This window comes from Phragmites australis, chromosome 22 (genome assembly GCF_958298935.1).
Source record: "Phragmites australis chromosome 22, lpPhrAust1.1, whole genome shotgun sequence".
Taxonomy (NCBI): domain Eukaryota; kingdom Viridiplantae; phylum Streptophyta; class Magnoliopsida; order Poales; family Poaceae; genus Phragmites; species Phragmites australis.
In genome coordinates, this window is record NC_084942.1 from 2,248,201 (window position 1) to 2,262,770 (window position 14,570).

Sequence of the window (14,570 nt, forward strand, 5' to 3'; positions counted from 1 at the left end):
TGCATTTAATGGACCCACGACCCCCTGCCAGTGCATGGCAGGGTCTGACACTGGGGCGTGGGCAGCTGAGAATGTCAGGATGTCAGGATGTCAGACCGCGCGTGCCTATTAAATGCGGCATTGGGCCTTTGACTGGATGACACCCTGACGACGGGACCCTTCGGGTCGTTGAATGATCTTGCGCGAACCTTCGGGGAACCGAGTCCTCGGGGGCTGCCACGTGCAGCCCCGAGCACTCTCTCCCGAGCACTTCGGTGGGACCTTCGGGGCACCGAGTCCTCGGGGGCTGCCACGTGCAGCCCCGAGCACTCTCTCCCGAGCACTTCCTTCTTGGTATTTGGGCTCTGCGGATCATCGGGGAACTAGGGTGCTCGGGAACCAGAGGCGGCGGCCCTGAGCACCTTCTCCCGGGACTTAGCTTCTACTTACCTTGCAGGGTGGTGACATGTGGTGGATGGCCGGCCTGGCCTCGGGACTTAGGGACCCCTGGTTCTAAATACACCGACAGTTGCAACTGATGATTTCGAATGTTGTAATATGTGATTAAGGATGCTACAACAAATAATTGGAGATATTGCTATATGTAATTTGGTTGTACTAATGTTGCATTAAGTGTATTGGGACGTTGTAATATGTGTTTTGAGATATTGCCATAGCTTTTGGATGTTGCAGTTGTTTAGGATGACTGATGTTGTATTTAGAGATGAGAAACTTGATTTTATAGATTATGATCTTTTTGATGTTATTTTTTAGTGAGATTAGTTAAGGAGTCGATCTCATTTAAGATTTACTACATGAGTTCAAAGTCGAGTGACCTCATGAGGTTTCACGTGAAAATATTACGTAAAATATGGAGTGATGTTGCGGTGAATTTTTTTTCTGAAATCAGATACATACAACGAGCTATTTTGATTCATATTTTTTAATATTATAAATATTGACTTTTAATGATGCAGATGTTATTTTTCCACATTGCAACCAACTGTTAGAGCTTCCGATAAATCGGACGGCAGATCGCTGGCAGCATCCTTTTTTTTTACACCTCTCGACTGGGTACAAATGTAGCATCTGTTCATACATGCATACACACAACAACACACACCACCTCACACACTCAACACATACACACAGACCTACATCTATACGAAGCAAAGCGTCCTTCTAGGAATCGACGAAACCAGCTGGTTCCGTAGGTGACGGACACATCACGATCCCCTTTTAGCTTCACACACAAGAGGTAGATCTGAAAATAAACGAAAAAACATGGTGCAAACTCGCGTCGAGGCTCGGGCAGCATCCTTATTATTATGACCGAAAGCGGGTTGGAAATTGGAGCGTGTCTGTCAACGGCTCGGAGGCGGCATGCGGAGCCCATCTTGATGAATTGACAACTGCAAACAACACAAGCCCACCCAGCACCGGAATAGAACCTTTTTATTTTAATATTTTCTAAGTAAAAAATTGTAAAAATATGCGTCGTTTTGGAATTTTGTAAATCTAGATAGGTTCTTATAGCCATTCCGACGGGCAATGGGTTTAAAAATCCAAAACATTTCACGTTCCAATGCTTTGAAATTCAAACACTATCAAATTAGTCATGAAAAATTCAAAAAAATATAAAGTAGAATATGCTATCATCTAGCCCATAAAAATTTTCAAACAAAAGCTTGACCTTTACAATGAGAAAAAAGATAAATTTTGGAGTTTATCTTTTTTTTCTCATTATACAAGTTTTTATGCTGAATTTTTTTGAATAACTATATTATAGCATCCTCTACACCACCAATTCTTTTCAGAATTTTGTATGACTATTTTGATAGTGTTTTGTGATAATATTTTAAAAATTTAAGAGTATTGATACATGGTATTCTTTATTTTAAACCTGTCGCTGGTTGAAAAGACCACGAGAACCTAGATTTGCAAAATTGAAAAATAGTTATATAATTTTTCAATTTTTATTTTAAAAATATAAAAAATCAAAAAAAAAATCCTGGAATAGTAGTGTTGCAGCTGTGCCTGTGCATGACACACGACAGCACGAGATGGCGCCACCGTGCCAGGGGCTGCCAACGACCACACATCTGACATGTCGTTCCTGCGCTCCAATTTGGGAAGCTCACCAGTCACCACATCCTTCGGTGAGAGCACGGTGTGCGTAGCCGATAAGCCCACGGCCCGGAATGGCCTCCATGGGCATCGTCAGAGCATGCGCGCCTCCCGCCGCCGCCGCCGCCGCCGCACCCTCCAGGGACGCTGCCAAGAGCAGGCCCTCGAGGAGCGCCCGCGTGCTCGTGCTGGGCGGCACCGGCCGCGTCGGCGGCTCCACGGCCACCGCGCTCTTCAAGCTCCGCCCCGACCTCAACATCCTCGTCGGAGGCAGGAACCGGTGGGTACCTTGACACCACCTCCTCCGCACCAGTCCATTGTCTCTTACGTTATCCTCCTCTGCCACTTATTGGTAGGCCATTTTACCAGGGAGAAAGGTGAATCCTTTGCATCTAAACTCGGAGAGCAATCCGAGTTTGTCCAAGTTGATACCCGCAAGGCGAGCATGTTGGAGGAAGCGCTACAGGGTTAGTAATGCAACATCCTGCGTCTGCTGCGATAGCAGTGAAGGCTATTGCAAAGCTTTTAACAAGTCCTCATGTTTGAGCACCTCAACCAATGTTTAGTTTTGCTCCAGGAGAAGCATAACTAACCTGAAAATTTCTCTTTTCCCAGATGTGGATATAGTTGTCCATACTGCTGGGCCTTTCCAAAGGCAGGAAAAGTGCACCGTATTGGAGGCAGCAATATCTACTAAGGTGGAAACCTGTCGTTCTTGAGGCTCAATTGAAAAAAAAAGTTGCTACATCTGTTGAAGTTAGCGATATGTTACTGACCTGAAAATGCTATTGGCACACTTAACACTTTTTTCTGAACAGACAGCGTATATTGATGTTTGCGATGACACGGACTATTCGTGGAGAGCAAAAAGCTTCCACGAACAAGCAAAAGCTGCTGGTGTTCCAGCTATTACTACTGCTGGCATATATCCTGGAGTCAGCAATGGTAATTAGGGTATCTTCTTTTTATTAGTAATTTAGTATTCACAAGTTTCCTTGCGTGTGCTTATTCTTTTGATGAACTGCACAACGACATCTTTTTGGACGACAATTTAGATAAATCATGTGATACTCCACTATAGTTTTTGAATGGAAGCACAAGATGTGAAGTCAATCTAGTATGAAGAGGGGAAACGAGGAAATTTTCTATGACTCACCAAATAAATTAATGTCAAGTATAGTGTGCCCGAAATTGAAATATATATAGAAATATAATCTAATAGAAAGTCAAATGAGCAATTAGGTGCTCCCTCTGTACTTGAATTCATAACAATGACATAGCTAGACCTGAGCATTTCTCGGCCGGGCCGAGAAAAGGCCTGGTTTTTGTCGGGCTGAATTTTGTTGCCTAGGCCCGCCCATTACAGGCTGTTGGGCCTGCAATTTCAGACCAGGCTCGGGTCAAGCCTAGGCCGGGCTTGGGCCAGGCCCGGGGTGTTTCGGGCCTGCTGTCCTCTGCCAAGTAAGAACCATCAGTCCTCCATGGGTGGGCTTTTTCGGGCCGGGCCAAAAAATGCTCAGGTCTAGGCATAGCACGATCTCGAAGAAACAACATTTACTGATATTTTTTTATCACAATGTGTTGGTAAAAGTTATGGAAATATAATGCAATGAGGGTATTTTTCTGACAAACATATTAATATTTCGTTCACTTTGTCAAGCTAAATACATTTTCTCATATTAGCGGTCATAGTTAAGATCATCTGACTACACATTGTCCAAAATTACATACATTTTCGATGCATGGAGGAATGGAGTATAATTTATTTGTCAAGCTTTAAATAACCCTGTCCTCCTCAAACTGAGGAAGGAACTCAGATGGCACATGCCTTTTCCCAGGACAGAATGTGATAAAAATCAAAGTGGATCACACCAATTTAGTGCAATTTATACATAGATGGTGGTGCTTTAATTTAGTAATAGGAGTGGCTATCTAGAAGAGGCGAATATCTTGATTTTTTTTAGTGCTTGTATCGTATTTTTCATTGTATTCTTCTCTTGTGACAGTTATGGCTGCTGAACTTGTCCATGCTGCCAGAAGTGAAAATGCTGGCGAACCTGAAAGACTAAGGTTAGAGTTCTACATTGTCTAGAAAAGGATTATGTCAAAATAGTCATTCGATGTACAGGAAGGGTGATTGGATTTGGTTCTGTTGTCATGTAGCAGTTAAATTGCTATGCCCAATGATATGTTTTCTCTCCTAATAGATAGGCCAAGTATTCCTTTTATACTGAAGACATCTGCATAATCACTGTATTGCATTAACCCTTGTCATCAACGATTTCTTGATTTATGATGTTAGTAATTAGTGTTTCTATGCATCCATATCTATTCTATATGTTGCTAAATCCCTTTTTAGATTCTTCTACTATACTGCAGGTTCTGGTGGTGCTGGCCCAACAATACTGACAACAAGTTTTCTGCTTCTTGGGGAGGATGTAATTGCATATAACAAGGGTACTTCCAATTTCTTCATTAGTGCACCTATGGGGTTCCTCACTGTAAGGGAAAATCTTAAATCATTCTTATTTGTATTACTAATTCAGGAGAAGAAATCAAATTGAAGCCCTACAGTGGAGCTCTGAGCATTGATTTTGGAAAGGGGGTCAGAAAGAAAAATGTTTACTTATTGTAAGTACTTTGGGATAATATTTACCTTTCCATATCTTATACTTGACAAAATGGAAATCCAATATAACCAGAAAGAAAGCTAATAAATTTCATATTACATTACCTATTCCAGGAATTTGCCTGAAGTGAAGAGTGCTTTTAAGATTTTAGGTGTGCCAACTGTTAGTGCTCGATTTGGTACTGCTCCTTTCTACTGGAATTGGGGAATGCAGGCTTTCGCAAACTTTTTACCTGTTGTATGTTTTTTTTCTCAGATTATGCATTATGAAGTTAATTAATCAGATCCCTTTTAAATATAATTGCTACTTTTAAATATAGTTGCTACTAGCAATAGCAATTAAAATAATGGATGTTGCAGACAGCTAATAGCATTTATCTTTCTGCAATTACAACATTTAACCAATAATTCTTGTATTACAGTTAAACCAACATCATCTTGGTCCTTTTCAGGAGTACTTGAGGGATAAAAATAAGGTCCAAAAGTTGGTCGAGTCTGTTGATCCCTTGGTTAGAGCCGTTGATGGCATTGTAGGAGAGCGTGTCTCCATGAGAGTAAGTTCTTTACCTGTGTCAAGTTTAGTACTGGGCTACGAATGGCCATTGCCTGATCAAATTCATTTTGTTTCTGTAGGTAGACTTGGAATGTTCAAATGGCCGGAATACTATTGGATTATTTACTCATAAAAAATTATCTTTGTAAGTACAGAGCATGAGCAATTGAGCATCCTCGAGATCCAATACCTAATTGATATCTAGAATTCTAGTTTGTAACATTTTTATCCCAACTATCTGATTAGTTACAAATAGGAAGCTTCACATTAACTTCGTACAAACCACAACACAGTTTTTATTGATAGTTTCCTTTGGTTTACAACATCTTCCTTTGGAAAACCATTAGTTTCTATCTTTTGTATAAAACTGGGCTACTTACTGATACTTACTTCATATTTTTTGTTTTCTTTGTATTCTCTTACAATGCTAATTTTAAGAAAAAAAATTAGTAAAATTTCACCATATGAAACTGGGCTACTTATTAATACTTACTTCATTTGAGAAGTTCTGGTGTGATCTTCAGTTTTTACCAGTGACCAAAATTACTAGGGAATACTGTCTGCATTGCATCTAAGCATGCTACATTGGAATTCTCAGGTCGGTGGGCTATGCAACAGCAGCGTTTGTTTTAGCAGTTCTTGAGGGCAACACACAACCCGGTGTTTGGTTTCCAGAAGAAGTGAGTAATGCTTTAGTGGAAGAAAAGAAATGAAAAGAAAATACTAGAGGACTTTATTTCCCAAACTAACTGTCTCAATTTGTTATAATGAAGCCGGAGGGAATAGCAATCGAAGCAAGGAAGCTGCTTCTTGAGCGTGCATCTCAAGGGACAACCAACTTCGTGATGAACAAGTAATTTCTCTTTGTCCAACCTCAAAAACATTATATAATGTTTCAACTCGTATGTTTTCTTTGAGCTAAACATGTTCTTCCACTTCAATTCGCAGGCCTTCTTGGATGGTAGAAACTGATCCGAAGGAAGTTGGCCTAGGAATTTATGTGTGAGAAGCAAGCTTTAAATCACGATTTTCGCGGCTTCATGGCATAGTCCTAGAAAAGCTACATAAGCTGTCGCGGGAGCTATCCTTTGACGAGTTTTAGTATTAGCAAATAAAAAAATTAAAACTTTTACATAATATAGTTCATGTTTGGAAAAATTATTAAGATATTGTACAAGCGAATGTACTAAATATAATATATTAATACTATATGTCATAATATTCTTAATAGAAGTACTTAATCATTAAGAAATGAGTGTTGAAGTATTGAAAAAGAGCAAGATATGTTGTCTTGCAAGGTTTTCTCATAGTTCAACCTTATAAAAAAATAATTCTATGCCTTATAGCGAAGTTGGATTTTAAAACTGATTTATTGTAGGTACATACTTAGGATAGCGGAGCTATCTCTAGCTACAAGCTATGGCAAATAGCGTAGCTATTTAGGGCTATAGCGCTTATAGCTCATATAGCAGAAGATTGGCCCATCGCTTCGTGTTTGAGGTCCAAAACAGCTATAGCTAGCTATTTAGAACCTTGGTGAGAAGATGAAGTGTGATTTACATTCTTGATGCTTGACATTAGTCAACTTAATCTTGGAGTAATTTACAGTCCGCAAGAAGTTGAATGCGGCAGCAAGCAAGTTGAAAGTCCTGTAGGTTGAGCATGATGTTTTTGAACGACCAGTTGGACTATTTTGTTTTGGAAAGAGGGTTGTATATATATGATGGTTTGTAGGAAATAAGCATTACAGATCAATAGAACAATTTGTACAACAAAATAAAGTTGAATGGTGGTGGAAGCATGGTACATGTAACACCCCCGACCCAAAATTCACTCGACGCTCATCCTCCACATTAGGACAAACTATGCGTGCATATCACCTCGCTTATATACTTTCAGTCTATGTTACCACGCTGATCTTTCAGCCTCGCTTCACATTAAAACCAAAAGGTATTTTGGTTATGCCAATGCTAGTATTAATCATTACTGAATAATATATAAATAATCTGGCCCTGAAATTATTTATTTCAATCTATGCCAGTTGCAGTTGATTGTTGATGCTTTGATATAATTTGTAACACCATAAGCCCAAAAATTCACTTAGCTTGGGGCACGTGCAGAGCAAGTTGACACCCATCAAACTGGTTGTGTAACCATTTGATTATCTTATCATGTGAAATTGTTGTAACTAACATAATTATTTTGTATTATTGCACCCTACAAAAAACATGCTGAAGAGAGAAGCATTGCACAAATCATCGACCACTGATATGACCTAATGATAGTTGAGATCATAGGTTCAACCCGATTCATAGGGGTATAGGCATATTTCATTGCTCTGCTATTTGTATGGATTTCCATATATTCTACCAATGTATCCAGAAACAAATAATTTTAGCAGAGTAGATCTCCAATTATCGAGACCCATACAGACTATAGAGGTCAAGATGTTTTGATTGTCCCAAATCGTTGTACATGCCACCAATGAAGGGAGAAGAGGCAGAGGCAGCGTCAGAGGAGGGGAGGTGACAATTGGTGGGGAGGCATTGGGGGAGAGGAGGCGGGGGCAGTTGGTGGGGAGGCGGCAGATGGAGAGGAGACGGAGGTGGCTGGTGGGGAGGAAGTGAACTAGATGGGCTAGGGCTAGAGAAAGATAACGTGGATTGTATGAGCTAAGGTTATAGAATGAGTTGGGGGTTAATTTTGTGGGCTAGACAGTCTAGTAGCCCACTTATTAATTCTTCTTCTCTTTCCATCTTATTTTTTTTCTTTATTTTCTTTCATTTTTAAAATTAAAAAATAATATATATTAGACGAATCTCAAATCCTATTTTCTAGAGTTCGCCGAATCGGACACCCGCACCCGAGTCGGATACCAACACCCGCACCTGTATCCCGGTAACACCGCATGCCTATACAATGCAGAGAGAACTGACTATAGTTTGTTAGCATTCATTAATCGATTAGCTGTTTTACATCCAAATACATTTTTATTGCATGTTGAACATACAGTTGCCTTGCAGTTCTTGTCCAAGAGTGGCCTACATTACCATTGATGTTGCAGGAAACACCTGTCCAGTAGGGTATAAATACCTCCACCAAGTAGAAATGCACCACTGCCATGAAAATGTTAGTGCAACACATATCTTTAGAAAAGGGGAAAATAATGCTAGATAAAGGAGCAATTGATAATGATCTCAACCTCAGATGGCATTTCTTATGCAAATAGGTAAGTTCAATAGTTTGCAAAGACATTCACACATGTGGTGCCAAAACAACAACCAGTCCATATATGCCATTTGATGTGCTGGTTTTTTTGGCAGCCAATCTATATATCTAAAGTTCAAGAGTTAGCTAGTTTAAGGAGTAGATTCATAGTGGTTATAGGAGGACAGAGCTCACAAATGTTTATAAACTAAACAATATGATGTACATATGACTGTATAAGCTGAAAGCAAATGAAAGCTTGCCATATAAGTCTTTGATCTCAGACTCTTGACTACAAAACACAAGATGCCAATGGATATTCAGTCCAATATTAACAATTACTTTACAGAATCATTCAGATTTCAGTAAGAAGTAGATACCTGATTGGGTTTATCCATGCTGAGTATCTTCTGAATGACAGCAAACTCTACAGAAGGCCATTAACTTAATTATGAGGGGCATAAAAGTAGAACAAACAAGTTTGTTCTATTGGTCTGGTGCTGTTAATTAAGTCTTAAAAGCAATTCAAAGTTCAAATCTTGTTGGAATTTTCCAACTGGGGTTAAACACCCACCATGGAGTCCTCAAGAAAAAATAAGACAACATCCTTACCTGCAATGCTCCAGCAAAATAAGCTGCAATGAGAAGAGGTGCAACATAGCCGGTTGTGTATGCCAACAACAAGCTTCCTCCAATAATTGGATCCTGAAAGAAAAAGCTTCAAGTTGTGGTGACATGACATCATCATCATTTCAGAAAACACATAAACTATGGTAAGCATATAATCTAAAATAAAGCACTGCATGGCAGAATGTAACTATTTGCTAATTTTACCAATTAATCAAAGTTTCCATGCTGAAAATCTCTAACACAATTTTTCGCAGTGCTGAACTTTAAACAACCGTAATAAACTATTGCCTGCGGAGGCAACTTATGTATCCAATCATACATACTCTTGAAGTGGCAACATATCCCAAAAGGGTAGCGAGAACAGGCGTGCTGCAAGGTGATGCTGCCAATGCAAATGTAAGACCAGCAAGATATGCTTGTACACCTGAAAATAATATTAAATAAGTGAAAAAAAGAAAGATATTACTTGTGACTAAAGAAAAAGATGATGATGATTAGTCTTTTTAATAGGAAATAAACAATGATGTCAGGAGGCATCACTTGATGGGAGGTTAGCTGCTGCAGCCCGAGGGTCAAAATCACTGAAAAAAGACAGAAGTTGCAACTCAAATATAGAATAACAGAAAATAAACAGTTTAGAGCAAAACCACTTGCTAATATGTACTTCCAAAGGAGCAAAAGCAGAAATATGAATTTCATCAGAAAGTACTACCATTACAATCACTTTATACCAGAATTTATAGAGAGAAATCGAGAAAAGCAGACATTACTTTATCTCATAGATGATATAGCTTAAGGAAACAGGGGAGGAGAAAATTGTATTTAATATGCTCCAGTTTACATTTCATTTTTCCCTGTGATTTACCTCCAGAAGGTTCAATCCCATGATGATGGCCAATCCGGAAGCAGCCACTGGTAGTCCTTGTCCGACCTGACCATGAGCCTTTCCAGCAAAAGAAGCAGCAACACCAAGAATAGCTAAGGTATCCAGCTGGAAATATCAAGCTTTCAACATTATTAATAGACTTAACTACTCATATAAGTGGTTTAGTGTAGATAAGATATTGAATTTACAAATATCCTAACAGATAAATGCAAATTTCTTCTAGTTCTCTTATGGCATAGAGAACCACAATTTGTCCATTCATCTTAAATTACCTTAGCTGGGTCTTTCCCAGAGCCAAATGCACCTGAAAGTTTACGAAGAAAGGACTACATCAGAGTCATCAATTGTGACCAGTTCTGGGGAATCCAACAAGTCTCAAAGATAACCCCTATACTAGTTACCTATATATATCCTAGAGTCGATGATAGAACACTGAGTGTACAAGGAGACAAACTAGTTACAAGTCCAGCGCCAAAAATGACTGCCAAGCTGGAGAAGAAAGGTAAAGATCAGACAGAAAGAGACATGGGCAGTAAGCGGAGAAAAGGAATAACTGAGGAGGTAGAATTGTTTAGAAGAAGTTAACATAGTGAAAAAGAAAACCAGACCTAGTGAAACTGAGAGCAGACAGCTAATCCTGAACAGCCTCATTAGCCTGCTGCCCGGCTGAATACAACAAAGAACAAACCCCCAAACCAATCTCCAACGCTAAGGTCATCCAAGAGGAGCCCTGATGCTCCGTGTTGATGAGAAGCAAGTGGTTTGCAGGGATTAACGCAAAATCAATAAATCACTGCAATGGAAGGCTAAGCAAACATATGCAACATGAGAGATATAAGAAGCACAAATTGAATACTTTACAAGTGAAAAAGGTATGTGGTTGCTATTTACTATAATTGATACATGCTGCAGCTTATGCAATGAATAATATTACTCGACATGTTAGCCATGCTGTAATCACAACTTGACACTATCAATCAAGGGTAATTTCTGGATTTGCCACCCTTAACAGGTGCAAATTTTCCGCTGAGGTTGACATGCGGGCCATCCTGAGTCTATGAAACTGAGCCCGGGTGGCAAATTGCCTACCACTCGGTGTTAAAAGTGGCAAATCCTGAAATGCCCCATCAATCAAACATCGGCAACTCCTTAAGGAACATTAAAAAGGTGAAAAGGGAACTGATTTGAAGAATTGAAGGCACATGTGATTCTCCTCACTAGATAATCCTGTAGCTCGGCAGCATTTGCGGCGTCAGCAGCAACCAGGCTCCCCACTGTAACCTAGACATTGCATTCATGTCAGCCATAGCCATTTCATCTAACAGACTGCGAACAAAAGTAAACATGTCGGAACAGGGAAGCTCGGAGGAGCTACCGGCCATAGGCGTCAGCAGCATGGGGCGGCGCGGGCGAAGGACTGAGCGCCTCGCCGCCGCCTCCAATTTGACTCCATGAACCAAAAAATAGGAAAAGGACGAATAAAATAACCGCGCGCGAGCGAGCGCGGACATAGACGTACCAGGGGAGGAGGAGGGATCGGAAGCAGCAGCAGGCTTGGCTGGGAGATGGGGGCGGCGTGAGCTGCTTACGGTAACGGGGCGCGCGGCCATGGCGACGGAGAGCATGGTGGAGTGGAGAAGCAGCGGCCAACGAGATTGGAATGCTAAGCAGCACGAGTAGATTAACGAGATAATTTCTTACGAGCCATTCCATATTAACGAAATTCTCAATTTATTATTAAAAAATTATGATCATTTGCATACCATTAATTTGATTTTTTTCATCTTTAAATATGATTACTGCTATATCGGAGATAACGACAATAACATACAAGAATGGAGAATTAAGTTTTTTCATCCTAGCTAATACCATCACCTCCGTTACGACGAAGATAACATATAGGAAAAAAAATTAAATGATGGCATTAAAAAGATTATGATTTTTTTCATTAGGAAATCGAGAATTTTATTAATATTCAGTGTTACATAGAGAATTATCTCCATATTATTCCAAGATCCAGTGAAGATAAGCTTAGACTGGCTCAGTTTGACAAGGGCACCTAACATACTCTGCTCAAATTCTTGTTTTTCAGTAGATTTAATCATTTTTTTAAGTTGTAAATGTCCTATCACTGTTATATTATCGCTTATTTTTTAGGCTAAGTTTGCTCCTACAATCTGATTTAAACATGGCCATATGTTTCACACTTGACTTCAAAGGTGGCTAAATGAACGATGTGGCTTGGTTAGGTTCGTTAGTCAAACGGATCGTGTCGCATCAGTCCATGTGCCACAAATCCGATCTAAACATGGTCCATTAAGATCGAGTTCATAAGAAATTGAACACACAACTTTTGTTTGGAAATCAAATACGTTACGATTATACCATATATTATGTATGGTATTATATCAAAACAAATTATATAAAATTTTACAAAAATATAAAAACTTAAACGACCCGACGTGGCCACCTCTGCTCGGCTTCCTCTTCCCGTTTCTTCTTCCTCTTGCCTCGCACACACGCGCAACCAAGGTTTCACTTACCGATTGGCCATCGGTTACCGAGCTTGCTCGGTTATCGAAAATTCGCAATTATCGCGATAACTGCTCAAAATTCGGCTAAAATTCAGACAAAATTCATTTGCTAAAATTTAAAAATTGAGCAAAAATTTGTCAGATTGACTTCTCGGTAACCAGTCGAATCGGACCGGTTATCGAGCGGTTTATACTATAACCAAACACCAATTTACCGAGCAAATTTGATCGATAATCGAGCAAATTTGAGCGATCACCGAGCGATTTGAACGCATTATCAATGATTTTGTAGGAAAATAAAAAACACAAAAAAATCACCAATAAATCAGGGGAAAAAATAGTAACAAATGTGGCATGAGATTTGCTATGTTTTATAACATAAGAAAAAAATTTGGCATGACCTTTGCTATATTTTGGAAGTTTATAAGGCACCAAATAGATACTAATAGAAATACAAGCATGAACATATAATTATTTCATAGAATATATGCATACATTACATATGTAGTGCCTTAAATTAATAAATATATGTCGAATTATTCTAAAGCTAAAAACGCAATCTTATGGCATCTATCAGTAATTACCAAAGTGATAGTCGACGTTTAAAATGTAGTTTGCATAGTATCTACGCCATGTGCAGCCTACGAGAAGGAAAAAATAGTATAATACTATGATATGGAAATAAAGTAGTTGCAAAAGGTAAATTTTTATCACCTTTAGAACCACCAGCTTGGGGGCGATTAAATTCGGTTGTATTGTACTTCTCAGTAGATATGAGAATTATCCTTCGTGCAGATAGCAATTCTGTCTTAAACTCTGCCCAAGTTTGTCCCGTCCATATAGAAATGGTTGAACATTGTCCTTGCAATATGGCATAAAACTCAGGGTCTTACCATTCATAGACCCACTGAATAGGAGACTCTAACTGAGCATCGGGGATATGATAGTGGTACGGATATGATACAGAACTACTCACCATGCTATAGTTGCTGGAATAGCTCCCACTATCTTGTGGTCCATCGTGGCCACCCTGTATGATATGTCTTTGTGAGAATGGGGCATCGTGGTCCTGGTTCTGTGTAGCATGCGAAAATTGACTCTCGCCAGTGAATTGCACGGGAGGAATGATAGAGGATGGGCATAGAGGAACATAGCCGCCTTGACCATCATCGTCACCGCTATCTGTCTTTGAGTTGCTGTCATTCGATTCTTGGTAAGTTGTGCTCTTTGCTTCACTATTTGTGCTCTCATCGCTTTGCACTTATCTTTTGCCCTTACCCTTAATCTTCTTGCTCTTCTTTGTATGCGTCATTTGCTTCTTCCTCTTTCTCATGTGTGTGTCACCTACCACTGTAACAGCCCATTGCTGTAAATCTTGTAGGTTTGTTGTGTCTGTCACCAGGTGAGTTGGTAGGGGTATATCACTGTCTGTGTCCTCCTCATCAAACTCAGGGGCTGCATTTGATCTACCGATCTCCATCCAGTCCCGGAGCGAATTGTTCTCCTCGTTCAATGTGAGCTCCATAAGCTGCTGAAATGGATCATCATCAACAATCGACATGATATCTGCATCCAAATTGTTCTGTATTTTCAGGTTGTAGTTGACATATACCAACTTATGGAGCTTCTTGTAGCTTAAGCGGTTGCGAACTTTAGTGTGGATAAATGCATATGTACTCCAATTCCTCTCACACCCACTAGATGAAGCGCACTGAGACACTAAGCGCTTGTGAAGTATTGTTAGTATAGGTGTAGACGAACCAAACATAGACCACCATTACGCTGCAAGTAGGTAAAGTGATATGAGGCTTGGAAAAGTAGATAAAATGATGCAACTATTAGATATGTCAAGGTTTTCGTACCAGGTTGAGTCCTGCCGTCACAAGCCATCCGTGAAGTGAGCGGACCTACGAACGACAGAGACTTTGTCCGATATGTTTCAACCTGAATAAGTGCTTCCGCAACAGTACTAACATCAGTCATCCTCTCAAATGCCGCCCGGAGATCTTCAAACAAGTTTGGGCC

The 14,570-nt window shown here is 39.8% G+C and overlaps 1 protein-coding gene and 1 pseudogene across 1 annotated transcript; one reads left to right on the forward strand and one right to left on the reverse strand.

Moving 5' to 3' along the window:
* The first annotated feature begins 2,103 nt into the window (after window positions 1-2,103).
* LOC133905241 (uncharacterized) lies at window positions 2,104-6,521 on the forward strand. Its single transcript, XM_062346974.1, has 13 exons — window positions 2,104-2,386; window positions 2,476-2,573; window positions 2,722-2,804; window positions 2,925-3,051; window positions 4,113-4,176; window positions 4,466-4,563; window positions 4,653-4,737; window positions 4,850-4,973; window positions 5,188-5,289; window positions 5,369-5,433; window positions 5,887-5,968; window positions 6,062-6,141; window positions 6,237-6,521. The coding sequence occupies exons 1-13, from the start codon at window positions 2,181-2,183 to the stop codon at window positions 6,292-6,294; spliced, it is 1,272 nt and encodes a 423-aa protein (XP_062202958.1). The 5' UTR covers window positions 2,104-2,180; the 3' UTR covers window positions 6,295-6,521.
* A 1,677-nt stretch (window positions 6,522-8,198) lies between these two features.
* Window positions 8,199-11,695, reverse strand: LOC133905374 (cytochrome c-type biogenesis ccda-like chloroplastic protein 2; annotated as a pseudogene).
* Between the last annotated feature and the right edge of the window lie 2,875 nt (window positions 11,696-14,570).

Excerpts from the sequence above, each read along its gene's own strand:
- LOC133905241 (XM_062346974.1), top strand. The coding sequence starts at position 2,181 with ATGGCCTCCATGGGCATCGTCAGAGCATGCGCGCCTCCCGCCGCCGCC. Across the intron at positions 2,387-2,475 it reads CTCGTCGGAGGCAGGAACCG|GGAGAAAGGTGAATCCTTTG; the intron begins GTGGGTACCTTG and ends CCATTTTACCAG. Across the intron at positions 4,564-4,652 it reads TGTAATTGCATATAACAAGG|GAGAAGAAATCAAATTGAAG; the intron begins GTACTTCCAATT and ends TTACTAATTCAG.